This window comes from Dasypus novemcinctus, chromosome 1, assembly GCF_030445035.2.
Source record: "Dasypus novemcinctus isolate mDasNov1 chromosome 1, mDasNov1.1.hap2, whole genome shotgun sequence".
NCBI classification, from domain to species: Eukaryota; Metazoa; Chordata; class Mammalia; order Cingulata; family Dasypodidae; genus Dasypus; species Dasypus novemcinctus.
Genome location: NC_080673.1, coordinates 132,786,458 through 132,814,229, shown reverse-complemented (window position 1 = coordinate 132,814,229; position 27,772 = coordinate 132,786,458). Strand labels below are relative to the sequence as shown.

Below are 27,772 nucleotides of genomic sequence, written 5' to 3'. Positions count from 1 at the left end.
ATACATTAAATACAAAATATGGAAAATTTCTCAATGATAAAGGTAACTTTGTTTTTAGATTAAATATGGTGAACAAGTGAGGAAGTTATTTTTCACTTCTCTTCAACACTTAGCATAATATGAAGGGCCAATTGTTAAGCAGATACACTCTAAGGGCCATATCTAACAGATTTCATTCACAATAATAATTCCTATAAAAATCATAATCAATACTTTTCATGGGCTCAATCCAACAATTAGAAAGAAGAAATTACATAGTAAAAATCTTTCATTAATACACAATTTACAAAAAGCTTATTCTTGAATTCAACTGAAACTGTACCATTCTTAGCACAAAGGAAAATCCTTATTTTGCATAACTTGCTTGATTACTAAAAAATTCAGCAACAAGTTATTTAATGCTGATACTATGGACATTAAATACAAAAACTGGAACTAACTTTATTGAAGCCTTGACAGAAACGGATTTTCTCTCCTCCTTTGGAAATGTAACCAGAACTGATGGCTGCTTCTTGCTGGTCACAGTGGCGGTGACCATAGCTGGTGAATGATTGTCACTCTTTCGGCTGCTGTTGCTGTTACTACTTTCATCACTGCAGCTGGAAATCCTCATGTTATCACTGTCCCCACTCTCACTGGTACTGCTGCTCTTAGACTCTCCATTTACTTTCTCAGGCTGACTGTATGAGATTGGTAGTGGATCATCAAATATAATCTGAACATTTTCTGGAGTAATTTTATTTTTCCTGTTTTTCCTCTTTGAACTGGTTGTAGTTATGGTATTATTTCTTTTACCATGGGAACCTGCCAATGTTGTCCAGGTTGCAGATATACCTATAGTAGTAGTGGTTGTGGCACTTGGTGGTTCTGTCAAGACTTCAGGTTCATCTGTAAAAGTAGGTACAGTGAATTATAAGTTCTAAGTGTTTCTAAAATATGCTTAGTTTTAAGCACTTAAAAAAAAACAAAAAAAAAAACAGTAGTTATTTTGCAATTACTAGACACAGAGTCATCAGTAATTCCAGCATTCGTTGGTAATAAGGTAGATATGATTGACCTATTCTCTTCTCTGTCCTTAAGTTCTATCCAAAGCATAGCAGTTTGGACGATTTGAGAAAAATGAATATTTGCATATTACATATTATTATACAGTTGGAAATACATATTTGTTTTATGCACATATATTATGGGGTGATTTTGCATGATGCAGATAAAGTTTACACGCAAACTGTTCAAAAATTTAAAAAAAATAACAAATGTGCAAAATGTTACAAGGTAAGAATCTAGGTGACATGCAGTATTCATTGTATTAGTGTTTAAACTTTTTTGTAGTTTTAAATCATTCAAAATAAGAAGCTGAAAGAGGGAGAACAAATTTAAAAAACAATAACACTACATACATATTTGGTGGTTAAGTGTCAATGTTCCTCCCTACAATACCCCCCAACCTCAAATAATCTTTTAATTATAACTTAGTTAAAAATAATTTCCTAATTTAAGGAAATCTGAATATGGTCTGGAGTATAGATGATATTATGGTATATTGTTAATGGTTAGGTATTATAAATGGTACTGTGTTTATGTAAGCAAATGTCATTCTTAGGATGTATGTATTAAGTATTTACAGGTGCAATGTCTGGATGTCTGCAATTTACTTTAAATAAATTATGAAGTACATTTAGAGAAAAAGATAAAGCAAATATGGTAAAATACTAAAAAGTTTTGAATCTAGGAGGAGGGTATTCAGGTATTCATTATTTCATTCTTTCAATTGTCTTTAAGTTTGAAATTTTTCATAAAAACTAGTTGGACAGAAAAGCCAAAAGGAAGAAAAACATAGAAACACTTCGACAGTCAAAAACTTAGAAGTTTATTTCACTTTTTGTGACTTAAGTGAATATAATTTTGATGAGAAAATATTACATGAAAAAAACCAGGTGGCTGTTTAGAGAAAATACCTTCAGCTTTTAGCTTTTCTTTCTCTTGAGCAGCTTGGAGTTCAAAGTTCTCTTTATTTTTGGCTTCAATTTCTTCTAGTTTTCTTCTTTGTTCTTCCTTTTTCTTTCTTCTCTTTTCCTTTCTCTTTTCTCTTTTGGCAGCCAAAGCTAGCCTCCTGCTTTCTTCCCTTAACTGTTAAAGGGTCAATAAAACAGAGATATAATACTGGAATTTATCCTGGAAAAACAGTTGTCACTTAATACCATTTTATTACAAGGGAACCAGGATACCACTGAAATATCATAAAATTAAACTAGTCATCTAGCTTAATTCATTGATCAAAATCATATTCAAACCACTCTAAAGAGGCAAGAATATTTTAAAAATACCAAGATCAAATCAGTGATAAAAAGAAAATCTAATTTTAAAAAGGGCAAATGACAAAGAGATGTGTATAACTTCATAATTATTAAAGAAACATAAATTTAAAAGGTGCCATTTTGTTGTTGCTCACTAAACTTGGCAACATTTTAAAAGGCATGACATATTGGCAAAAGTTTGGGAAATGAGTTTTCTCCTGTACTGCTGGTAGGTATACTTATTTACATTTTAGGAAGGTAATCTGAGAGCCTCCTATCAAAATTACAAATTGCTTACCTTAAGAATTTATTCTATAAAATGAGTATCACTAGTTAACCATATATGGCCACCAATTTTTGCTGCAAAATTTATTATAATGGCAATAAATAGAAGCAAGGTAAAACCATCAATAGGGAATGGATAAATTAACAGCAGTATACACACAAATATTAGGCAATCATTAGAAATATTATAAATATCTATATACTTGGGAAAATGCTCATTCTTTATATTTGTTAAGAGGAAAAAGGCAATTTACAGACCAGCGATCCCATTGATGGGGGAAAGGAATCACTTATGTATGTATATTTGTAGACATACAGAAAAAAAGGCTTAATAGTGATTACATTTAGAGCTTGGGAGTGGAGGAGGGGTAGCAGGAAGAGAGTGACATTCCATTTTAGTTTATGTAAATGTATTTTGTTTCTATTTGTTAAAATGAGTGTTATTTTCATAGTTAAAAGAATTAAGAATAAGTTTAAAAATCCAGTAATGTGTTAAGGTATTTTAACTGTTAAATTTTCCATTTTGGTTCTTAAGGTAAGAAAAGTCTTCAAACTCTTATTTGCAAGCCCCCTATAAAAGACTTATGTACTCCCTGAATGTAATATAGCATTCTGCATATTTTATGTGCATTTTATATTTTATTTTTTGAAGATATTGGAGATTGAAACCAGGACCACATACATGGGAAGCAGGCACTTAACCACTGAGCTTCGTTCACTCCCTGTGCTTTTTGGATGTGTCAAAGTGATGAGGCTTAGTTTATGGAAAATGTCCACAACATCCTCATAATAAAACAAGTGCTCACGGTGAAATGCATAAACCAAATTATAATTACTTTCCATCTGAAAAAATCTGACTTCATTTATCAAATCATTTGCTTTTGCTAGACACTCCTTCAGGAACAAGTCCTCTTCAAATTATCGCTGTTAGCTGCCTGAAAGGTTTTGCCCAGCTTGGAATTTTTACACCCTGGGGCAATGTACTAGGATAAATCTTTTGTTTCTGAAAACAGAAATAGTTAAGGAAAACCTGAAGAACACTGACACTTTCTCAGGTAGACTGAGTTTAGGAAAGAATACATATAGAATTTAAAGATAAAGAGATTGTCTGCATAATATCCCCTAGAAATTTCTGGTGGTCCCTGAAAAACATAAAAGCTCCAGTGTGAAGACCTGAAAAGAATGAGTTTTTGCCTTTTCTGAAGGCCTGGGAAGAAAACAGTAATTGGTGACCTCTAATACCTAGGCCACTGAAAGGGAGTATTACCTGATTGGAGAATTTTAGAGAAGGAACTGAGCATGCGTGACTTGGCTAATTTGAGCCTTGCTTTAATGAAGCTAGCTATAATCAGGAAATGTGCTTTCCAGTGGGGGAGGCCTATGGTTGTCCTGTCCAGTTCTGACTCTGATGGAATAGATAAGTGCAACGGGCAGAAAGGGAGTACAAGTAGGATAAGAAGTGTACCAGAAAGACATTATCAAAGCAACTATGGTTGTAGGTAGATTAATCCTCACCAATTCAGAAGTAGGAATAATAAAACTGATATTTAATCTCCATTGTACTTTTATGGGTAGAAAAGCCTTGAGAACAGTAAAGGAAATGGCTTTTGGAGTACTATAACTGCAAGTAAAGCTTGAAGCTTTTGACTCAGCCAAAAAAGGTTTATGACCTTGACGGATGTTTGAACTTGTCTGGTCACAGGAGCTAATTGTGTTTGGTATGTAAAGGGGCAAAGCTTTTTAAAAAATTGAAGGAGTTTAAATCATAAAGCAAGTTTTGTCTAGGCCTAGTATGGAGGCCCACTGGACTATGGGGGGTAGGGGAACAAGCTATGGGTAGCTTTAGTGTATGGGGAGATCTTAGTATATAGGGTGGGTGTGGGCAAGTTTTAGGAACGCAAGTGCCTCTGGCCTTAAAAGAGTTCTGTCTGCAGGACTGAGGTTTCTGGCAACAATGATTTGAGTATGGATAACTGAACTCCAGACTTCTGCCCCAAGGTCTTGTAAATCTCTAAAATTCAAAGACCTAAAGTAGAGTTTTGATAAACTCCTAGATCTTACTAACTCAGAAGTACTAAAGAAAACTATATCTTTCTGGAGACAGCCCAGGCTCCAACTGCAGGAGGAGCCCAACTTTACCAGGTATAGGAAAGTTCTCTAAGACTAAGCAAAATTAGACAAGTGTGGATCTATAAAGATTTAGGAAACATCATAAGTTTGCAGGTGGTAGTTGAAACTAGTGAAGTGAATCAGATTGCCAAAGGGAAAAATATAAATACATGTGTGTGCCTGTATATATAGAGGCAGAGAAAATACGGAATACCTAAAACAAACAGCAAATGAGATTCCAGGAAGGCATAATTAGGCTGAAGAAGACAGGAAAAAGTGACTCCAATGAGAGAAGAGTTTCAGGAACGGAAGTGAGGTCAACATTTGTAAATATCACAAAGTCAGTGTTGATAAAAATTGAAAAGACACAGATTATTCTCTTAAGACATTTGGAGAAGGGAAAATACTAAATTTGAGGAAAAGTTTTATTAGGATGGAGTGACCTTGATTTACCTTGTCAGCAGAGGGTAGGAATAAATGAAAAAGCAGACAATGAAGATAAAGGAATAGGGGGAAGTCATGGTAACAGATAAAAGATTCTCCAAAAGAAAAGAAAAAAACAATAAATATAGCATGAACTCAAGTAAATCTGGAGGTACAGGAAGTGTTAGAAATTCAGTCTCACATCTTGAATTTTCTCACAAAGTACACGCCTAAGCTTGATTTCCCTTACTGAGAAACTGCTATATTTGTGAGTATATTTGTGGGGGAGGTATTAGGTTGGTGTAAAAGTAATTGTGGTTATGCATTGTTCAAATTTGCAGTTTGATATTGGAATACTTTCTTAAATAAATGTGGTTATGTTATACATCATTTTAATGTATTTCTTGCTTTATATTTTTTGCTAATGATTATTTGCTGTTTATTTTGTATTTATTTTAGACTATGGAAATGATGTTAGACAACTCGCAAATTCAAAGCAAATTCAAGTGATTTTCTTATTTGAGTTCAAAATGGGATATAAAGCAGCAGAGACAACTCGCAACATCTGCAATGCATTTGGCCAGGAACTGCTAACGAACATACAGTGCAGGGGTGGTTCAAGAAGTTTTGCAAAGGAGACAAGAGCCTTGAAGATGAGGAACATAGTGGCCAGCCATCAGAAGTTGACAATGACCAACTGAGAGCAATTATCAAAGCTGATCCTCTTAAGCTATAGGAGAAGTTGCTGAAGAACTCAACTTCAACCATTCTATGGTCTTTTGACATGTGAAGCAAATTGGAAAGGTGAAAAAGCTCGATCAGTGGGTGCCTCATGAGCCGACTGAAAATCAAAAATCATCATTTTGAAGTGTCATCTTTTCTCATTCTATGCAACAACAAACCATTTCTCAATCAGATTGTGAAATGTGATGAAAAGTGGATTGTATACGACAACTGGCAATGACTAGCTCAGTGGTTGGACCCAGAAGTCCCAAAGCACTTCCCAAAGGCGAACTTGCACCAAAAAAATGTCATGGTCACTGGTGGTCTGCTGTTGGTTTGATCCATTATAACTTTCTGAATCCCAGCAAAATCATTACATGTGAGAAGTATGCTCAGCAAATAGATGAGATGCACCGAAAACGGCAACACCTGCAGCCAGCATTGGTCAACAGAAAGGGCCCAATTCTTCTCCACAAAAACTCTCAAATGTATGTCGCAAAACCAACTCTTCAAAAGTTTAGAGAATTGGGCTATGAAGTTTTGCATCAACCACCATATTCACCTGACCGTGCTAACCGACTATCACTTCTTCAAGCATATCTACAACTTTTTGCAGGGAAAATGCTTCCACAACCAGTGGGAGGCAGAAAATGCTTTCCAAGAGTTTGTCGAATCCCAAAGCAGGGATTTTTAAGCTATAGGAATATTCAAGCTTATTTCTCATTGGCAAAAATGTGTTGATTGTAATAGTTTCTATTCTGATTAGTAGAGATGTGTTTGAGCTTAGTTATAATGATTTAAAATTCACAGTCCAAAATCGCAATTCCTTTTGCACCAACCTAACAGATGCCTTAAAGAAAGGATCAGATCGTAGAATAACCACATTATGGAATGGGGAAAGCTACTAACTCAACTGGTGATTTCTAATTCAGAGTTCAAGAAACAGTGACATTTGAGAGGTAAGTTTTATAAGATGAGAACTTGAGTATGTAGGAAGAGGCAGTTCAGACTAAAGAAATATAATATAAATGTGCAAAAAATTTGGAAATATAAAAGTGAACAGCATATGAGAGAACCATAGTGAATGGTAAGCCTGGAGGAGAAAGAGCCACATCAAAGACGATGTTTGGAATTTCCCACACAGTCAATAAAGAGGCACTGAAGATTTCTGAGGAAGGAGTAAGACAATCCCATCTGTGTATTAGAAAATTATTGGAAACTGTAGAGAAGTTACATTGGAGAAGAGAAGGATTAGACTGAAGTCAAAAAATGAGAGGCAAGGGTATTTATACAGGGAGACTGGTAAGATGCCTACTGTAGTTATTTCGGGTGAGAAATAACCCAGTGAGGAGAGGATGGAACCGAAAGCTCAGATACAGAAAATGTCAAAGGTGATGTTGATGATCATACTGACATAGTTAATATGTTGAGGGCTTAATAAATGCCAGGCATTGGTATATGTTAGCTACACTTCTAACTCATTTGATAGATGTTGGAAATAGGAAGTGAGGACAAACGAGAAACTCAAAGTGATATAAAGGTTTCATTTCTGAACAATGAGTAGTGATATCAATAACAGAAACAGAAGTCAAGGAGTACCAGGGGAGGAGCAAGGAGGATTCAACAAGAATTGATTGAAAACTTGCTATATGCTAGACACACTGTCCTAGTATCTTAGAGTTCCTCAGTAGTCCAGATAAAATATCCCTGCCATTACAAAGCTTATACTTTAGAATGTGTGTGTTGGGGGTTTACAGATGAAAACATAATTGATAAATATACAATATAGTTTGTGGTAAGGTGATAAGAGCAATGTAAAAAAGGAAAACTAGAGAAGGGAGATGAATAGCCTGTGTATAGGGAAAAGTGGGCAGTTTTGATTTTAATATGGGTGATCAGTATACCTCATGAGTAAACCTCATGAAGATGAAGTTTTAAGTTAAAACTTCAAGGCTATGAAGTATTTCAGGCAAAGAGAATAGCCAGTACAAAAGCTGGGAGGCAGGACTGTACCTGTTATATTCAAGTAGGCTAGTGTTGCTGAGAAATTATCTCCCTGAAACTTATTATCAGGAGACTTGATCATGTAAGGACTTGCAGGTCATTTGAAAGACTTTATTGTTTACTCTGAGGACCCATTGTAGGGATCTGAGGTAAAGAATGATATGATTTAACTTAAATGATTGAAAAGGAGTACCAACTGCTATGTGGAAAACAGACTGCAAAGATCAGTTAAAAGGTTACTGCATTAATACTCAGAGACTGTAGCTTGAACCAGGGTGAGAAGTGATGAAAAGTGATTAGGATTCTAAATATATTTGTAAGGCAAAGATGAGATTTTCCAGCACTCTGGAAGAAAGAGAGGAATCAGGGATGACTTCAAGGCTTTTTGGCTTGAACAATTAGAAACAGTTATGAACTTGGGGTGGGAACTGAGTTCAGATTTGGATATATCAAGTATGATATCTATTTAGATCTCCAAGTGGACTTACTGAGTAGGTCAGCTGGATATGAGACTGGGATTTTAGTGAGGGTTCTGGGTTAGAGGTAAAAATTTGGGATCAGTTGGCATATATTTAAGATTAAGAGGCAGAATAAGACGACCAATAGATGGAGAAGCATAGATTGAAAAGAGATGGCCATGTAATGAAGGCAACTTTAAGAGGTAGGGGAAAAGAGGGAGAACTAGTGAAGGATGCACAGGACTGTCCAGAGAGGTAGGAGAAAAACCAAGAGTATAGTGTCATGGAAGCCAAGTACAAAGATTATATCAAATGTTACTAGGTTTAGTAAGATAAGGGTAGCATGATCAAATTGGATTTAGGTATATGAAGGTCACTGGAGACCTTCATGGTCTACAGTTTTTGAGTTGTGGAGTAAAAGTCTTACAGGAGTAGATTGAAGAAAAAGGAAGAGGAATTAAAGACAAACTATTTGGACAACTGTTTCAAGGAGTTTTACTGCAAAGGGAAGCAGAAATATTTCTGTAGGTAAAGGCTGGGGCAGAGGGGTGCAGGATGAAAAGAGGGCTTTTTTCCCCCATTTTTAAGACAGGAAAAATGTGTGTAAGCTGGTGGGAATGACTTAGGAGAGGGGAAAAACTGATGATATAGAAAGAAAAGAGAGTTTCTACAGCAATGTTCTGGAGTAGGAATGAAGAAATCTAGTGCACAAATGAAGGAACTGGTTACAAAAATTTAATAATTGGCAGAAAAAAGTACAGATATTGGTGGGTGGATAGATGGGGTGGGGAAAATCTTTGCACATTTTCTTCTGGTTCTTCAGTTCTCTCACTGATATAGGAAGCAAGATTATTAGCTGAAAGAGGAGAGAAAGTGTTGGAAGCTGTCAAGGTCGAATGCTTTCTTCCTGACACACTTAAAATAACTGGAGTACAGGTGAACATAATGAGGATAATGAACAGTGAAAGAGTGGTGGGATAAATGGCTAAGAGAGTCAAGAGTATTTGCAGGATTGCTGGAGTTGGTATTCTACAGGGAGTAAAGCTGGAAAGTCAGGAGGTGATAGACAACCTGAGACTGATATTGTGGGATGGGTTTATGAAGCACTTTAGATGATAGCAGAACATCCAATTGGAAATACCTAGTAGGCTGGTTTTAAAAATATACCCCTAATGGGAGAAAAAAAGGACAAGTAATGAATGGGAGGGGGTGAGACAGTTGTGTCAAAAATGGTGATCAAGAATACCTGTTCAGGACTTTGGCAGCCAAGAACATAGCCTATTTCTCAATGTCTTAAGAGAAGAACAAGTAATTAATTGTAAGAGGATTCCATAGTTTGTCCAGTTGGAACACTCAAGTAGGCACTCTTCCACAAAACAAATGTTCATTGAATAAGCATAAGGGAATCTGACCAAAATAAGGAGTAGCATTCTCAATAGCAGGTTTTACAAAACAAGTTAACACTACAAAAATTTTCAGGTCAGAATGCTGATCAAAGAAGCTTTTTTTATTCCACAAGGAATTAACTTCTTTTGCAGAATCCCAACTCACTCAAGACTGACTAATGATGTTCCTAAGTCAAAAAATGGTGGAACCAGAAGATACTATGTCACAAAAGGCCAAAAATACATTTCTCAGAAGTACATGACAATTTAAAAATAGTAAACCAACCCAGAAACCCCAATCTGATAATCTTTCAAATAAAAATATTGGGTTGGAGTTCAAGTGAGAAGTAGGATACCCCCACTCAAAACTGTGTAAAAGTGCATAGTACATAAGGAAAGATCAATTTACTTCTATCTAACTAATCTCTGATTAAGATCATCTTTGAGTTTTAATAGTATAGAAAAATCATACAGTGACATTTGGAGGAAGCATCTCTAAATGTGAGGTTCTTAAAAAAATGAACATGAAGGTTAAGAAACGCTAGTAAGAATGGAAAGAAATGATATTCTTACATTGCTAGTTGCAGTTTTAACCTTTTTGGAAAATGTTCTGGAAGTTTCTATTAAATTAAAATTACATCAACCCATGTGAAGCAATTTATACCATAAAAATAGAAGCCCGGGGAAGTGGATGTAGTACAAGGTGTTAGGCACCTCCTTTCCATGTATGAGGTCCCAGGTATAACCCCCAGTACCTCCTAAAAATAAAAAACAAACAAAATAGAAGCATAAAAAATATAAGAAAGTATGTAATAAGGATGTTTATTGCAGCATTATTTGTAGTGACAAAAAAACAAACAAACTGGAAATGTATTTACTACGGAGGGTGCAGGTGGAGCTCAGTGGTTTGAGCACCTGATTTCCATGTATGAGGTCCCAGGTTCAATCCCCGGTACCTCCTAAAAAATTACCAAGGAATATACTGCAGCTATGTAATCAATCAATTGACTATATCCATCAGTGATTGAGAGAGGAGTAATATGTTCAAATGACACCATTTTTTAAAAGCACACCATCCCCAAATATGTGAATATTTATTCATTCAACAAATATTTATTGCCTAGTATATACTAGGTACCATTTTGTAAGCAGATATTCTAGTAGTAGAGACAGACCAACAAGATAACGAAGAAAAAGAGCAGGGAAGAAGGGCAGCAAGAGTGCCTGTGGAAGGAAGACTAAGACACAAGGACACCTGAATGGACATCTGAGGCTGAAGACAAAGCCAGAGTAAAAACTCCTACTGTAAGAGTGTGCATTAGTGTTTTCAGAAATAGGAGGATGGTCAGTATGGATGGAACAAAGTGACCAAGAGGAAGAGTAATAAAAAAGGTCAGAGAGATGTAAGGAGTCATCTGGGTGGGCAGATCATGTACCCTCTAGCCTTATAGGCCATTGTAGAGATAAAGACTTTAACATTAACAACTTGGTATGGTAACTGGTTCCCTTACATTGATGATATATGTTTTTCTTTATCTTTGCATATATCAGAGTTTTAAATGAGCACATTATTTAATTTTAATAAAAAAGAAAAAAAAAGGAAGAAATTAAGGTGATTGAGAACAGACATCCTTAAAAGGATATCTCTTAAAAGCTGCTTTCTGCCTTTGTACTTCCAGGTATGCAGTAAATTTCAAAATGTATTAGGAGAGTTCTGCAAAAACAGGATACTGTAATATTTTATAATAAAAACAAAACTAAACTAAAAGAGGGAGGGTGGTAATTTAAATAAGAGAAAAAAAGAGACTTCTGAATAAAAAACTTGGGTTCAAATCCTAGCCTAGCCTAAGCAAGTTACTTAACCTCTCACAGATTTAGTTTCCCCGTCTGTGAGGGTATATTTTTACTGAGAAGACTAAATTAGTAATAACACATACTGTCTGATATTTACTAGGAATTAAATAAATATTAGATGAAACCGAAGACAAAAAAAGGTTAAATAATAGTAATAGTAATCCTAACAACCAAAGCACTCCTTCTTTTAAAACTTCAGAAAAGCCCAAAAAAAAGCTAATTTCAGTTCACTCAGAATACATTTTTTAAATGAAGATCCTTCAATATATTAAATATCTTTTCCCAGAAAGTAATAGTATATTTTAAATTTAGATTAGAATAAGTTGTTTAGAATAATTTATATTTTCTTTTTTGCAGAACAAAATCTAAAGCTTAATAAGTCAAATATAGTAAAAAAGAATGGACCTACTCAAGTCAAAAAGGGCAAACATGTAAATCATCACTGTATGTCCTTTATAAATATCAACTACATGTGGGATTTTACAACATTGACCTTTTCAGAAAAGATGAAATGTGGCAGAATATGCATTCCATAAGATTCAATGCCAACCATTTCTTTTCCTGCTCTGATGATTATTTCTATTAAATTCTAGAGTAGTTATTGTGATAGAGTAGGCTGGAAGAGGGAGTAAGGAAGGAACTACAGAACTATTCAAACTATATGTTGTTTTGGAGTATTCTACTCCTCATGGGAATAAATGGGAATGATGCTGTAGTCTTCCTGAAAGAGAAAGTTTAAGAGAAGTCAACCACTTAAAAAGTGTTCTAATTAAATACTCAATAGTTGGTTATGCCTTAATAAGTGCATTTGTATGTCTGATAAATTTGTTAGCAAAAAATTACAAGGCCTAGGATCAAAGAACTACATTTTTGCATGGGGAATTAAGAATCACAGTAAGACTAAAATCCAGAATTGGAAATTAGCTTTTTTGGCTGCCAGATCAGTGTAATCCTAAAATTAAATTTTTAAATTTGATTACACTTCTTTTAATAATCTCTAATTAATATTAATTTAATAATCTCTTATTATAATTCTCTACTATTTAAGTCAAACTTGGAGAAGAAATCATACATATAACTTAAAGAAAACAAAGACAATAAACAATAGATTACAAATTAGGAGGAGAAAAGACTGGAGGGGAAAAGTGGGTAGTTTTCATACATTAAAGATGATCATTACCTTTTCCAAGTCTAACTCCTCTAACAAAATGCTGGCATTTTTGTTTGCTTCAGCAGCCTGTCTATCTTTGGCTTGAACTATTGATTCCATACAAAGATGACACTTCTTCAGCATCTCCTACAATGAAAAATTAAGACATTTCCAGCCTCAAAAAACAATTCACATCTAGAGAGACTCCTAAAAATGTAAAGATCTTTATTAAGGTATTTAAATATTAGAAATGAAGATCAGTGGCAGGGGGGAAAAGGCAAAAAAGAAAACATAATTAATTTAAATGTTGTATTTTAAAAAAACATACAAAATCTATTTGAATGGCACTTTGGAAATTAATTATATATACTCCTGTAACTTGAATACAGGAAATCTTACTGCAAATAGAACTGCAATAATTTATGTGTAACTTGATTAATGGGGTTAAAGAAATGCTCAATGGCAACAAAGAAAATTTGTTTAAAACCTGGTCAAATCATTCTTGAATGCTAATCACCTCAATTTTATATATAATGTTATAAACTTGAGTTTTCTTGTCTGTGATTAAAAGTACTATGTGCATTTTTGCTTAGGAATAAAAAAATTCCACTGGATTTACCAATCTCAGAATAAACACCAGTCCGGATAAACATATATAGATAACAGCACTAAAAAATAATAAGAACAGTTGCTTTGAATTGTTTAGTGTTCACATAAAAGTTTATCTCAAGTACTATTAAAAAGGCTAAAGTAATTCTATCATGGAGAATTTTTATTGCTTCATTAGGTAAGTAAATAATCTTGGAGAGTCTCTTGAATGGCATAATTAAGTCCCAAATACTAGATAATTGAAAAATAGTGTGCACCACCACCCTTTGTTTGGGCAGAACTTTTTCTTAGTATGTGCTGTAAACACCTTTTATTTTTAACTAAAATGAGATCTCTAGCATATATAGTGGGATGAATTTGAACAATATATTACCTTATCAGTGATGGTTGCTATATATCACTAAAATGAGATCTCTAGCATATATAGTGGGATGAATTTGAACAATATATTACCTTATCAGTGATGGTTGCTATGTATCTCATACATTCAGAATCTGATGGAAACTGATTGACTTCTTTGACTAAGTAGCGCACCACCTTCACATGACCCTAAAAAATAGATATCAATGTCACATTGAAAACAGACTTAATGTTAAGATTCCCTTAACATTAGTGCCATAAATTAAAGACTTACATGGATATTATTTGTAACTCAAAAAGGGAGAAAAAAAATTCCTAAAACACAAACTTTAGCTCTAGCAAGTTAAATCTACATTGCCCACTCTTGCCCACCCCACAAAAATAAAGAATAACCTGACCTAAAATTCTAAACCAATCCTGAACAACAACAAAAAAAAACACAAAAACCAGTAATTCAAAAATTAAGTAAAAGGGGTATGGAGCTTATCTTTTTGGAGTAACAAAATAATGCTAAAATAATTTGTAATGATGAATGCACAACATTGTGATTATACTAAAAGCTACTGATTATGCACTTTAGATATTTCATATGGTATGTGAATTATATCTCAGTAAAAGTGCCTATTAATAAATAATTATGCAAGAATAGCCAAAAATAGCAGCTATGTACAGCAGGGGAGAGACTAAGAGTTAAAGAATTTTCTTGTTTCTCTGTTTTTGTTTTTTATTATAATTACTGAAATAATGATTGAAGTGATCAATGTACAACCATATGATTATAACAAATATCATTGATTGTATGCTTTGGATAAACTATGCTTTATTAATATGTGTCAATAAAATTGATTTGTTAAAAATAAACCAACATGAAGAAGGGATGTGGGGTATGTATTTGAAGGCAAAAAAAACAACAAAACTGAATTATCAAGGATGAGATGAGCACCCTGTAATTTTAAGCATAAAGAAGAGTATAAATAATTTCCTTTGTGATAAAACTGAATACATAGGATTGTACTAGGTAGTGGAAGAAAGACATAATATACTTCCCTAAAGCATGAGCTGTAATAGAGCTTGCTATCTCAAGTAAAATTCAAAATCCTTAAAGTAGCATTTAAGAGCCTTTGCACTTTCTCCAATTAATTTTTGTCCAGACTTTTTCTCTCTGAAACAACATCTATAAATCAGTCTGGAAAAAAGCCGTTTATCTTTAATATATTTCCTCTACTGTCTCTATCTCTTCCTTTTCACTTACAACTTTAAAAATTATCCCTATTGCTTAATACATAACTCAAATGCCACTTGTGTTATTCCCTGATGATCTCTTTTACAATATGTGCCTTAAACTATTAATATGGCACAACTCATAATAGTTATCTGGCTTTGGGTATAAGCTTTACCTCCCCTATTATTTTATATATATATATTATATATAATTATGCATTAAATTTTTTAGTGTAACTGGTATACCCTGTACATTTATATCCCAACCATTACAGGTGCATACAGTAAATACTAAAAAAAATAAACAATAGAATGAATACAAAAGATAATCATAATTTTTAAGGTGCTAAGTGCCTATTTTGGAAAGATAAGATATATTCATTATAGATATCAGAGTAATGATGAGATACATAAATGAAAAGACAATTAGGATTGTAGAACTTCTAGGAGATCAGCAATCACACAGTGAGCTTGTTGAATAGTATGAGAAAAGTTTGTATAGGAGGGGAGATTTAAACGATACTTAAAGAATGAGTAATTTTGGAAAAATGAGCAAGGACATGTGGGCATTCCAGGAGAAGAGAACAAAGATGATATGAAAGGACAGGTACAAGGAAAAAACCAAGCAATGAGAAAAGCCTCTCTATAGTAGGGATTCAAAATGGGAGATGAGATCTAAATGTACTAGACACTGATGCCTTGATATCAAACTAAGATTGGATTTCAAGTGATTAAAATAATTTCAGAGATTAGGGTTCTTGAAGAGGATACTATAATAGTGAAAGTGATGAGGCCAAATGAGGGGAAAAAAGAAGAAGAAATGCAGTGTCATTGGCAAGGTAGGCTAGAATACATAGTAAAGAACAGCAGTCAGAAAGAATAAGAGAAAAGAGATGACTTCTTACAATTTATAAATTTTCAATACAAGAAAACTGGAATCTACAGGGAATTTTACACACATTTCAGAATGACAAGTCTCAAGAATTATAAACCTTGGAAGTAATTTGGCTTCCCCAATTACAAATTAAAATTGCGTTTAAGAAATTGATGGAATATTATCAACTGAATCATTATGTGAAATTAAATATATACAGCTCTATGCTATGCACTATAGAAAAATAAACATGTACTTTTTGCTTTCACAAAGTTCCTATTTCTACTTCTAAATGTAGTATACTTGATTTCCAGTAGTTTCAAAATGCTGTCAGTCAGGTTTTCATTATTTAATTACTAGTAATTAAAGTAAAATCAAATTTAAGCTAAGTTTCCTCTGTTGTGGTAACAGAAGAAACACACATTGGGATAAGGAAGTTAACTCCAACTGGTTATTTTTAATTGGTCCTGCACTTTATTAAAGGTTAAGATTGCAACTAGATTTTGAAAATACAACTTAGAACAGGGTTTTAAAAGTTTACGTAGCTTTGATGCCCAATACAGACCCTTCAAGACCGCCATCAGATTAATTACTGCTTTCATTACAGCTATTAACTGAAAATCTCAGTACTTACTAAACTATGCACTTCCTGGTGTAAGTGAAAAACATCCACACGAATAAGAGGGAAATAAAACCCACTACCTTTCTAAATGCTGCCATAAGAGGAGTTATTTTGCGGTTATCTGCTGCATCCACATCTGCACCTGCTTGCACCAGTAACTGAACAACATCTAGGTGTCCACCATTTGCTGCTAACCACAATGGAGTGTTCCCCTTTTTGTTACGTACATCAATATGAGCTCCCCTAAAAATGAAACGACACAGATATCACTGTCTTAACTGAAATGGAACAACACAGACAATAAAAAACAACTATTCTGAAAATATTTTGTAAAGATGAAAATTGTTTTTAATACTGAAGGATATTTTTTTCAGAATTACATTACATAGAATTTCCTGACATCAAATTAAAAGCACTTATTTAATAAATTAATATGCATGTCAATGTTTCCTTTTCTTATTTTAAAAATGACCCTTTTATATAATTCTGAGTTTCCAGTTATTTAAAAAAATATGAAAATTTAGTGGAAAAATAAAAGTATTAGTATACCCTATTATTCTCATAATCAATATATGAAATAATCAGTATATTAGAGACACAAACAGTAACCTATGAGGCCATCATATCTGCTTCAGATTATCATATATCACATATTGGTAGCAAGTGGTTTTAGGGAAGAATGAACCTAGAACTAACATATAGGTTTAGCACTCACTGGGCATCACGATTTTTCAGAAGACTCATAGTGAATAAGAGCAGTTCATATTAGCTATTACTGTTTTGGACAACATCCCAATTTCCCTAAGACTATTAAAGGAGTAACATATCCAATTAAGCATATATAGGTTTTTTTGGAAGACTAGCAGGCAATCTCTAAGTGACTGAAGGCAGACCCTATCCTGCATCCTCTCTGAAACCATGAACAAGTTCCATAACCACCATATAAAAGTCAAACCATAATCACTGAAAGGAGTGAGAAAATCAACAATGAAATTTTAGATCATTGCCAGACTTTGAAGACTTAGAATGATACTCCTTGCAAAGCTCAAATTGTATGGGAGACATGGAATGGATGACAACAGCTAGATGTCCAAATAGCATTATTATAGTACTTTATAAAGTATATACATATATAAGAAAGGAAAACGAGTACATTCAGGTTTTATTGAAACATATCAGACAATGTAGTATAGCTCTGAATGGGCCAAATACAATAGAAACAGGTTTAACAAAAAAAGTGTGAAGTAATCACAATTAATTTATTAATAGTACAACTCATCAGAGAGAATGTAATCACCAGTAACACTGTGCTCACATGTGAAGAGTACGGTACCCTCATACCTGCCAATGAGAAGTTCACAGAATTTATAATGCCCTTTATCTGCTGCTATGGTTAAAGCTGTATCTCTTGAGGAGGGCACAGGAGGGGCATTAACATCAGCACCTTTATCCAAAAGAACTCGGCCCACCTCTGCATATCCACCAGAGGCAGCTTCCATTAGCGGTGTGAGGCCAGTCTACATTTATTGGAAAATAAAAACAATACTTACAGATAAGAGACTGGAAAGAGCTAACATTAAAGAACAACAATCTAGGGAAGAATATGGTGTAGTTGTTACAAAGATTCATAAGTAGATTTTAGCACTGACACTTAATAGCTTGCTGACCTGAAAAGTTACTTAGCCTCTTTGAGATACAGTCTGAGCTATTAAAATAAGATAATTCCACTTAATCCCAATGATAGTGCTATGGAAAAAAAAGGGTATAAAACACAAGCACTTGGCATACAGCTAGCATTCAAATATGTTCCTCTCCTTTCTCTTCATAAAAGTATACACATTTTTTTTTACCTAGGAGTCCTAATTAATATCTTTATTCCTTCAGGAGTTAATTAATGGGTGATTAGGCCATTACAAAATACTTTCTGATTAAATATACAGGTAGGTGATAAATGTTACTAGATAGCAACTTAAATTATAATTAAAATTTTGCTACTGTATACCTTAAATGTCAAATCTATGTGTAAATCTCAGAATTTTTCTTACCTTAGCTCTGTGTTCAACATTTGCTTTTCTATCAAGCAGAAGACTAACCACTTCAGTTCTTCCTTGGAAACAGGCTAAGGTAAGGGCAGTGTTCCGATTGGTTTCTATTTGGGCATTTATGTCAGAGCCCATGTCTAACAGGAGCTTAACAGCAGCTGTGTGCCCATTCATAGCCGCTAACATCAGAGGAGAGATGCCTAATTTGCTACCAGTTCTGGGATAGAAGTAGAGGGAGAAGAAAAAGAAAAAGATTCATTTTAATTGACCCCCCAAAACTGGATGATAAGATACAGAATTCCATTTCAGAATTTAAGAGTCCTTATTTGGCAAGATGGATTAAAATAAACAACCATTTTTCTCAGTCCTCTGAGTCTGAGTTACTAACAAGACTCCTGAAGAAATCATTTACCACCCAGAACTAAGATACATTCTGTTATTCATTCAACATAATGATTTGGGTTAGAAAGAGACTGAAATTATTAAGATGGATTTGCTTGCTTGATAAAAACTCATAAAGAAGATGTGTTTACTTTTGATAACATGACAAACAGAGGGACTGATATTTTCCAGGTCAACATGTTCTAAATTCCTAAAGGAAGCATTTCCTACATATGGCATAAATATGGCATTAAAAATATAGATGCTCTACAAATATGCTTAACATAATACTCTTATTAAATAAATTGCTTGTAGAGAGATTAGAACTTGCCTAGAATTAATCTCAGCTCCTGCATTTAGTAATATTTTGATGATGTTCACATAGCCACCAGAAGCAGCCAGGCTTAGAGGTGTATAATCAGAAACATTCCTGTGCTCTTTATTTGCCCCTCGAGCTAATAGTAGCTCTACAACCTGGAAAGGAAAAAGAAAAATAATATGTTTTCTTCTCAGGGTGAGAAAATTTTCAAGGTGTTTATTTTTGATCACTCCTTTTTTTCTAAGTATATTGTAAAACAAAAGAAGGGGAATGCCCCTTCTTTCATCCTCTGCACAAAACCAGCCTCAAATGACAGCAATAGGTCTTATAATCCAACAAAGATAGAGCTTCTATCTTCAACAGATTCCTAAAAACCACTTAGGAGTCTGTTGAGATGGCATAGAAGACCTAGAGCTCATGTGTTGTTATGATATGCTATTCTGGAAAGAAGGATGTCTTTATTATTCTACCACATAGTGGTAAACAGAATATGTGACAAGATTTTTCCATTTATGTAGATGAATATTCGAAATGTTTAAAAATTGGCTTTCAATCAATAACTATATGCTCCAAAGAAAAAACTAGGATAAAGCTAACAACTTTTTTTCAACATTTTATTATAAAAAATTTCAAATATACAGAAAAGTTGAAAAAATTTTATAGCAAACACCAGTATATTCACCACCTAGATTCTACCATTAATATTCTACTATATTTAATCACATCTATTCATTTGTCCATCTTATATTTTGCTGCATTACAAAGTAAAGTAACTGCAGATGTCTCCAATTTCCCTTATACAATTCATCATGTATATCATTAATTGCACTATATTGTTTGTTTTCAGTTTAGGTGAAACTTACATGTAATAAATGCTCAAAGCTAAAGTGTACAATCAGTGAGTATTGACAAATGCAAAACCCTATCTTATCTAAATGCTTCTTATTCACTCGTGTCCCTTGACAGATTAGTATGTTTTAGATCTTTATATAAAGATCGATGAAATCACACAGTATGTCTCCTTTGCATAAGACTCCTTCGGCTCATTTATAATGTTTCTTACAGTATCACAGTCAGTTGTGTTGGGTATATCAGCAGTTTTTGCTGTGTAGTATATCATTGCATGAATATGCTATTGTTTAGCCATTCTCCTATTGATAGACTATTTCCGGTTTGGGGCTGTTATGAATAAAGTTGCTAAGAACATTCATGAGGAAATATGTTTTCATTATTTATGGGTTACACCTAGTAGTATTCTGGATGTGTATGCTGAATTTTATAAGAAATCACCAGACCTTTTCTCAAGTAGTTGTGTTATTTTACATTCCCATGAATAATGCATCAAAGTTCTGGCTCCTCTACATCCTTATCAATATTTGGTGCTGTCAAGACTTTTTAATGTGCATTTCCCTGATGACTAAAAATGTCTGCCAATGTTTTAAGTGCTCATTGGCCATTCATACGTCTTTTCCCCACTCTGCCAATTAATGCCAAAACAATTCTATGACAGAGAGACTAATATTTTTATCCTCATTTGATAAATGAATAACAAGAAGGTTAAGAATTGCTCAGGATCAGACTTATTGTAGCTGTTACTATCAATAACATGACCTAAAATACTAACTAGGGAATAAAAAACGTTAATAGATGATGCTTTGTTTTACATGCCAGCTAAAACCTGACTCATTTGAATAAAGGCATATTCAATTTTAGATATGGCCTTCAGTCTATCAGTCTTTCAGAGCCAGTAAGACCAGATAGCTTATGTGACAAGGTTATAAAAACAAGACAAAAAATGATATTAAGAGTATTTTATTTTATATTTAAAGTAAAAAGTGCTAATGAATTCCACTATGCAAAGATAACTACTAATTTTATATCTCTCAGAGAAAATGTTCTATTCCTAAAATTAAACATTCAATATAAACCAAATTAATTTGTGATTTTACAAGTAAATTACCATCCAATGTTTTACAAATTATTTTAATACTTAACTAGTAAAATACAAAGTAAGCCAACAGTCTTTTTACTTAAAATTATCAACTATAAATCATCTATCACCTGAAAGACTTTTTTTTGATATCACATTGAAAAATTTATGTAAAGTAGTATTCCTAACTACTTATAGTTTGAATATTTCAGCTAAGCCAAAAACTTTTTAGATTACATTTCAAAATAAAAGCAATTACATTTCTATCTGCTATTTTAAGTTTTTCAGTTAAATGTTGTTATTTAACTAAAAAATTTCTGTCATCAATGTCCATTCCAGATTGAAAGGAATCTCTTTTTTTTTGAAGTAACAGAAATAATTAACCAAATTAATTTTACTTCATTTTTGACAATGATAACTATCCTTTGGCTTAAAATCTCTTTAACATAATTATCTCTGTTGTGGATTACAGAAGAAAAGTGATACAGATGTATTCAGGCTTCATAAAGACAACTTTATGATAATTTGGATTTTTAAAAAAATTAAAACTCAAATAAAATAGATTGGCATCCAGTCGACCAAGTCGGTAGTGTAAGATGTTTCAAGGGTGCTGTTCCCCTTGGAATCTTTAAACAACTAGCAAAAACTGGCAGAGCCATCTTTCTCAAAATTCTGGAAAATAGTTATAGGATTGGTTGAGTGCTGAATCAAAAAAACAAAGCTTTAAAAATGGGAGAGAGATAATTAAAGCATCCTTGCGAACACCTCTGCACCCCTTCCCAGCAGCTTGGAACAAGCCTGTGCTCCCATTGTGGGTTCCTGGCCCGCTTCTAGGGGGAGAACAGTAACACCCATGCACCTACTGTGGTGTCTGTATGTTGCTGCCAGTCTAACTGGTGGCTGCCTTAAAGACTGAACCAGGAAACTCCTCTGATTTGCCCTCCCAGAACTTGACCAGCAGACAAAAAAAGCACCTTGCAGATAGCTAAAGCAGTATAAGAAACAGTTAAGTTGGAGTGGCCTGGGAGCAAAGAATACCTGCTTTAAGACATACCATGGGAAATGAGGGGTGGTGTATATTTCATAGGGAGTAGAAGGGGCATTCCACTTTGTGTTAAGAGGGGGAGGTAGGGGAATACCTAAGGCCATGAACTAGCACAAGCCCAAGAAAAGACTCAGGCCCAGAACAGACATTCACATTGGACTGATCTTCCTGATATGAAGGTTAAACTCTGAAGAAAAACAACAACCAACATACAGCCACTTTGTAAAAGCAGCAAAGGTAGTGCTGGGAGGGAAGCCTATAGCTCTAATACTTAAAATGTACATTAAAAAAAGAAGAAAGATCTCAAATAAAAGCCCTAACTTCACAACTGGAGGAATGAGAAAAAGAAGAACAAACTAAACCCAAAGTGAGCAAAAGGAAGGAAATAAAGATCAGAGCAGAGTTTAAAGAGTATATAAAAACAATAGAGAGGAATGGATTAGGTCAAGTGGTTGAGCACTTGCTTCCCATGTACAAGGTCCCAGGTTTGATTTCCAGTACCTACTAAAAACAAAAACAACAGACAAATGGAAAAAATGACTCTCAAAGGGGAGCAGAAGTGGTTCAGTGGTTGACTGCCTGCTTCCCATGTACAAGGCCCTGGGTTCAATCACCAGTGCCTCCTTAAAAACAACAACAACGAACACACAATAGACAGAATCAACAGTTAGACTGACAAAGAGAAAAAGAGAGAGAATGAAAATAACTAAAATCAGAACTGAAAGGGGGGACATTACTACCAGCCCCACAGAAACAGAGAATTATTAAGAGAATACGATGAACAACTACATCAACAAATTAGATAACGTAAATGAAATGGGCAAATTCTTAGAAACACAAACTATCTAATATGGACTCCCTCAACAGACCAATAACAACTAGAGACTGAATCAGTAATCAAAACCTCCCAAACAAACAAATAAAAAGCCCAGGACCAGAAACAGCTTCCTAGGCTTTTACCAACATTCCAAGAATACACTAATCCTGCCCAAACATTTCAAAAAGACTGAAGCAGAGGGAACTTCCTAATTCATTCTATGAGGCCAACATCACCTTAATAACAAAGCCAGAAAAAGATACAAGTAATTATAGATTAGTATCCTTTATGAACACTGGTCTAAAACTTCTGAGAAATACTAGTATTTCTGAATCCAACAGCACATTGAAAGAATTATACACCATGATTAAGTAGGATTTATCCTATGTAGGCAAGGGTGGTCAATATAAGAAAATCAATTAATGTAAATACACCACATTAAGAATGAAGGGGAAAAAAATCCACTGATAATCTCAAATGATGTAGAAAAGGCATTTGACAAAATCCAGCTCCTGGTTCTTGATAAAAATATTGAAAATTAGGAATAGAAAGAAACTTCCTCAACAGGATAAACAGCATATGAAAAATCTACTGCAAATATCATATGCAAGGGTGAAATACTGAAAGCTTTCCCTCTAAGATCAGATACGAGATAAGAATATCTACTCTCGCCACTATTACTCAACATTGTACTGGGAGTTCTAGCCAGAGCAATTAGGCAAGGAAGAGAAAATAAAAGGCATATCCAAATTGGAAAAGAAGAAGTAAAACTTACCCTATTTGCAGGTAACATGATCCCAGAAACACAAAAAAGTTACTAGAACTACGAAATAGAATAAAATAGCAGGACACAAGATCAATATGTTACAATTAGCACTTGCTTCTATATACTAGTAATGAACAATATGAAGAGCAAATCAAGAAAAAAAATGCTATTTACAGAAGCAACTAAAAGAATCAAATATCTAGAATTAAATCTAACCAAGGATATAAAGGACCTGTACAGAAAAAACTAAAACACTGTTAAAATAAATCAAAGAAGATATAAACAAATGGAAGGATATTTCATGTTCATGGGCTGAAGACTAAATATTATTAATACAGCAGTTCTATCACAAGCAAATGAAAGAGTCAACAAAATCCCAGGCAAAATTCCAAAAGCCTTCTTTGCAGAAATGGAAAAAGTCAATTATCAAATTTATATGTAAGGGTCCCAAATAGCCAAAGCTATCTTGAGAAAGAAGAACAAAGTTGGAAGACTCATACTTCCTTATCTTAAATCTTATTACAAAGCCACAGGAACAAAACAGCTTGGTACTGGCACTAGAACAAACATGACCAATGGGATCAAACTGAGATTTCAACTCACACATCTGGCGAACTGATTTTTAACAAGGGTGCCAAGCCCACTCAATGAGGAAAAAAATAGTCTCTTCACCAAATGGTGCTGAGAAAAGTAAATATCTGTATGCAAAAAGACAACCTACAGAATGGGAGAAAATATTTAGAAACCACATACCTGATAAGGGTTTAATATCCAAGAGTTTTATTTATTTATTTATTTATTTATTTATTTATTTATTTAGAGATACTGAGGCTGAGGATTGAACCTGGGACCTTGTATGCAGGAAGCCAGCACTCAACCACTGAGGCACATCTATTCTCCTGAGTTGGTTTTTTCATTTGTGTGCTCATTATTTGTTTTTTTTTTTAGGAGGTACTGAGGACCGAACCTGGGACCTCCCATGTGAGAAACAGGCATTCAACTGCCTAAGACACATAAGCTCCCCACAGAACGCTTTTTTTTAAAATACATTTTAAAAATTTATTTTATTTTTTTTTAGGTACTAGGGGCTGGGGACCCAACCCAGGACATCACACTCGGGAAGCCAGTGCTCAACCACTGAGTCACATCGATTTCCACAAGTTGGTTTTTTTATTTGTTTTGCTTGTTGTTTGTTTTTGTTTTTTCAGGAGGGACCAGGAACTGGAACCAAACTTGGGACCTCCCATGTGGGAGGTGGGAGCACAACCGCTTGAGCCATATCCCCTCCCTGCCGCTGAGTATATTTTAAAAACACCTACAACTCAACAACAAAAAGACAAACAACACAATAAAATAATTGGCAAAAGGCTTGAACAGACATTTCTCCAAAGATACAAATGGACAAAAAAGAACTAAAAGTCTAATTTTAGTGGCTCCTCAGAACTGTTATATAATCAGGCAATTTGACTTCCAAATATATGCCCCAAAGAATTGAAAGTAGATACTCAAACACTGCACACCAATGTTCACAGTAACATTACTCAGAATTGTGAAAAGATGGAAGCAACCTAGTTGTCCATCAACTGATGAACTGACAAACAAAACGTGGCATAAACATATAATGTACAATGGAATATTATTCAGCCTTGAAAAGGAATGGAGTTCTGATATATGTGACATGCATGAACCTTAAAGACGTATAAAATAAGCCAAACACAAAAAGAGAAATATTGAATGATCTTGCTAATATAATATGCAAATTCACAGAATCAGAAATTACAACACAAGTTACCTGGGGCTGGTGTAAGGGTAGGGAAAGGGGAGGTAATGCTTAATGGTACTGAATTTCTATTTGAAGTGACTGAAAATTTTGATAATGGATGGTGACGATGGTAGCACAGTGTTGAGAATGTAATTAATGTCACTAAATTATATAGTTGAATATGCTTAAAAGGGGAAAATTTTAGATTACTGTTGCATAATTGTAACAAAGGTAAAATTTATAATAAGGAGAACTGTTGGTGTCAGAGGGGGTTATGGGAACTCTATTTTCTGCAAAATTTTTCCATAAATCCACAACTTCTCTAATTAAAATTTTAAAAAATACATAGGGTTGATGTGGTGCTATCCCTGTTTTATGGAGGTGTTTGTATTAAAAAGAAAAGAATGAAAAGGAAAAAAACCAGATTTTTAAGCTAAGTAGGAAATGGATCTGGAAGGTCTATCTAGGGTACTTTTTACATCTATGATTCAGAAATTCCCTGACTGAGCAGTTGTGTCCATTTCATAATCTATAGAGAGAATAATTGGTTTATTAAAAGATATCCATTGTACTTTTTAATTTTTTTTTTTTAAATTGGCAACTGAGTTAATTTTTTCTTTTTTATCAAATGCCAAAGAAAACACACAGGTGATTGTAAAATTATAGTTTCTTCGGCCTCCCTGATCACATCATTTCCAAGCATTCTTAAAAAACTAAAAGATCATATAATATTATCTGAGAACCTTTCTTCCAGAGTGCTGACAAGGCGGGAAGGAGGAGATCAAAGAGAAGATGAGGGTTCTTAATAAATAAAAATGGAAAATTCTTAATTCCCTATCAAGCATAAATACAGAGAGCAACATAGGCTGAGCTTATCTACCTTTTATACTAGGTTCTTTGGTGTAGCAAAAGATGACTAAATACAGGCCCTACTCAATAGGAGCTTGATGATTTGAGTTTGATTTCCTTAGTCATCTGTTAGCCTAAATGCAATACATAGGAATTCCTATAGCAAGTACAACTTTTAGATGAAGATTCTAAATAATGTACAATTTTTGTGGGAAGACAGCTTATGCTAGCACTGACATGTGTTCCTTTTTTAACAGATTATAGTTTCAATTACTGTCATAAATCTAAATGTCCAACTATTGTTCTCACAGAAAAATCATGTAAAAGTATACATGTACTAAACAGAGGAAGAGAAAAATAACCTATTGCAGAAATGTTACCTCCTGCCTTCCCCCAGAACAAGCCAAGGACAGTGGTGTGTCCTTGGTTCTTTCCGACTGAGCTTCAATGTCTGCACCATTGTCAAGCAGTATTTCCACAACACCAACATGACCAGCTGTAGCAGCCAAGATAAGTGGAGTAAAACCTGGAGAAAAATAATGATTTCATTAAATGCTAAGCAAAGTAAAAACACTGATTTTCAATATACCTAAGGCCAAAAGTAAGGCTAGAAGTGTTGAATTTTAAAAAAAAATAGAACACAACCATTCCAGAAAAAAATACCTTAACAGAGATAGGTTTTACCTTTCTTGTCTCGGTGTTCTATACTAGCTCCTCTCTCCAACAATGTTTGCACCAGTTCCTCATGGCCACCAGCACAGGCAAGAGTTAGCGCCGTGTCATGGTTACTCTCAGTCTGTAAAAAAGTAATTATCTGATTAGCTTATTACTTTTATAAATCAATATTAATTACATTATAAGCACATATACCAAATGCACACAGATACATGTTTACCACTCTGCTATATCTAAAATTTGAGTATTAAATTGGTTTTCCTTTATTAGTGGTTAACCTGTGTTATTTTTACAGTTACAAATAATATTTTGAGCTTTTTGTGCAGTTTTTGAAGCAAGCAGGAATTAAAAAAATAATTTAAAAAAAATACTGTGGACTCACTTTTTTGTTTCTGGCCATACTGGAGTTACAAGGATTAGATTTACATTCCCATCTTAAACAACCAAAAAAGGAAAATAAACTATTTAAAACGATGGAGTTTAGGCAGTATGGGGCAGTGATCCCTGAGAATGGAAATGATTAATACCACTTACTGCCTGGAGAGTTTCCAGGAGATAGTGCAGGGAGAGGGTTCCCAAATGGAGCCTGGAAGTCTTCCTGAGTTGAGAAGAGGTCAAGGTGGCTAGAATTCACAGGGCAGAATACTAGAAAGAGGTGCACAGAGAGAATACTTTGGAGATTGGTCGAGGGTTCTCCTTGATTCTTCAGCTGAGTACTGAATAGCATGTGGGTGAGGACACTATTAGAGGCCAGGGAAAGACCACTAGAAAAGATCAGGCTGAACAACACCCAGAGCTCACAAAGAGCTAGG

General features: G+C 34.2%; 1 protein-coding gene across 16 annotated transcripts in view; it reads right to left on the bottom strand.

The window, feature by feature from the left end:
• ANKRD17 (ankyrin repeat domain 17) overlaps window positions 1–27,772 on the bottom strand; it is a 178,870-nt gene that overhangs the window by 31,370 nt on the left and 119,728 nt on the right. For all 16 annotated transcript variants that reach the window (XM_058297160.2, XM_058297143.2, XM_004479686.5 and 13 more), the window contains 10 exons: window positions 26,970–27,081; window positions 26,666–26,811; window positions 19,129–19,271; window positions 18,420–18,633; window positions 17,716–17,891; window positions 16,455–16,617; window positions 13,751–13,846; window positions 12,719–12,835; window positions 1,959–2,130; window positions 441–888 (listed from right to left, as the gene is read on the bottom strand). In XM_058297160.2, coding sequence (XP_058153143.1) covers window positions 441–888; window positions 1,959–2,130; window positions 12,719–12,835; window positions 13,751–13,846; window positions 16,455–16,617; window positions 17,716–17,891; window positions 18,420–18,633; window positions 19,129–19,271; window positions 26,666–26,811; window positions 26,970–27,081 — 1,787 coding nt within the window. The remainder of the gene's footprint in view (window positions 1–440; window positions 889–1,958; window positions 2,131–12,718; window positions 12,836–13,750; window positions 13,847–16,454; window positions 16,618–17,715; window positions 17,892–18,419; window positions 18,634–19,128; window positions 19,272–26,665; window positions 26,812–26,969; window positions 27,082–27,772) is intronic.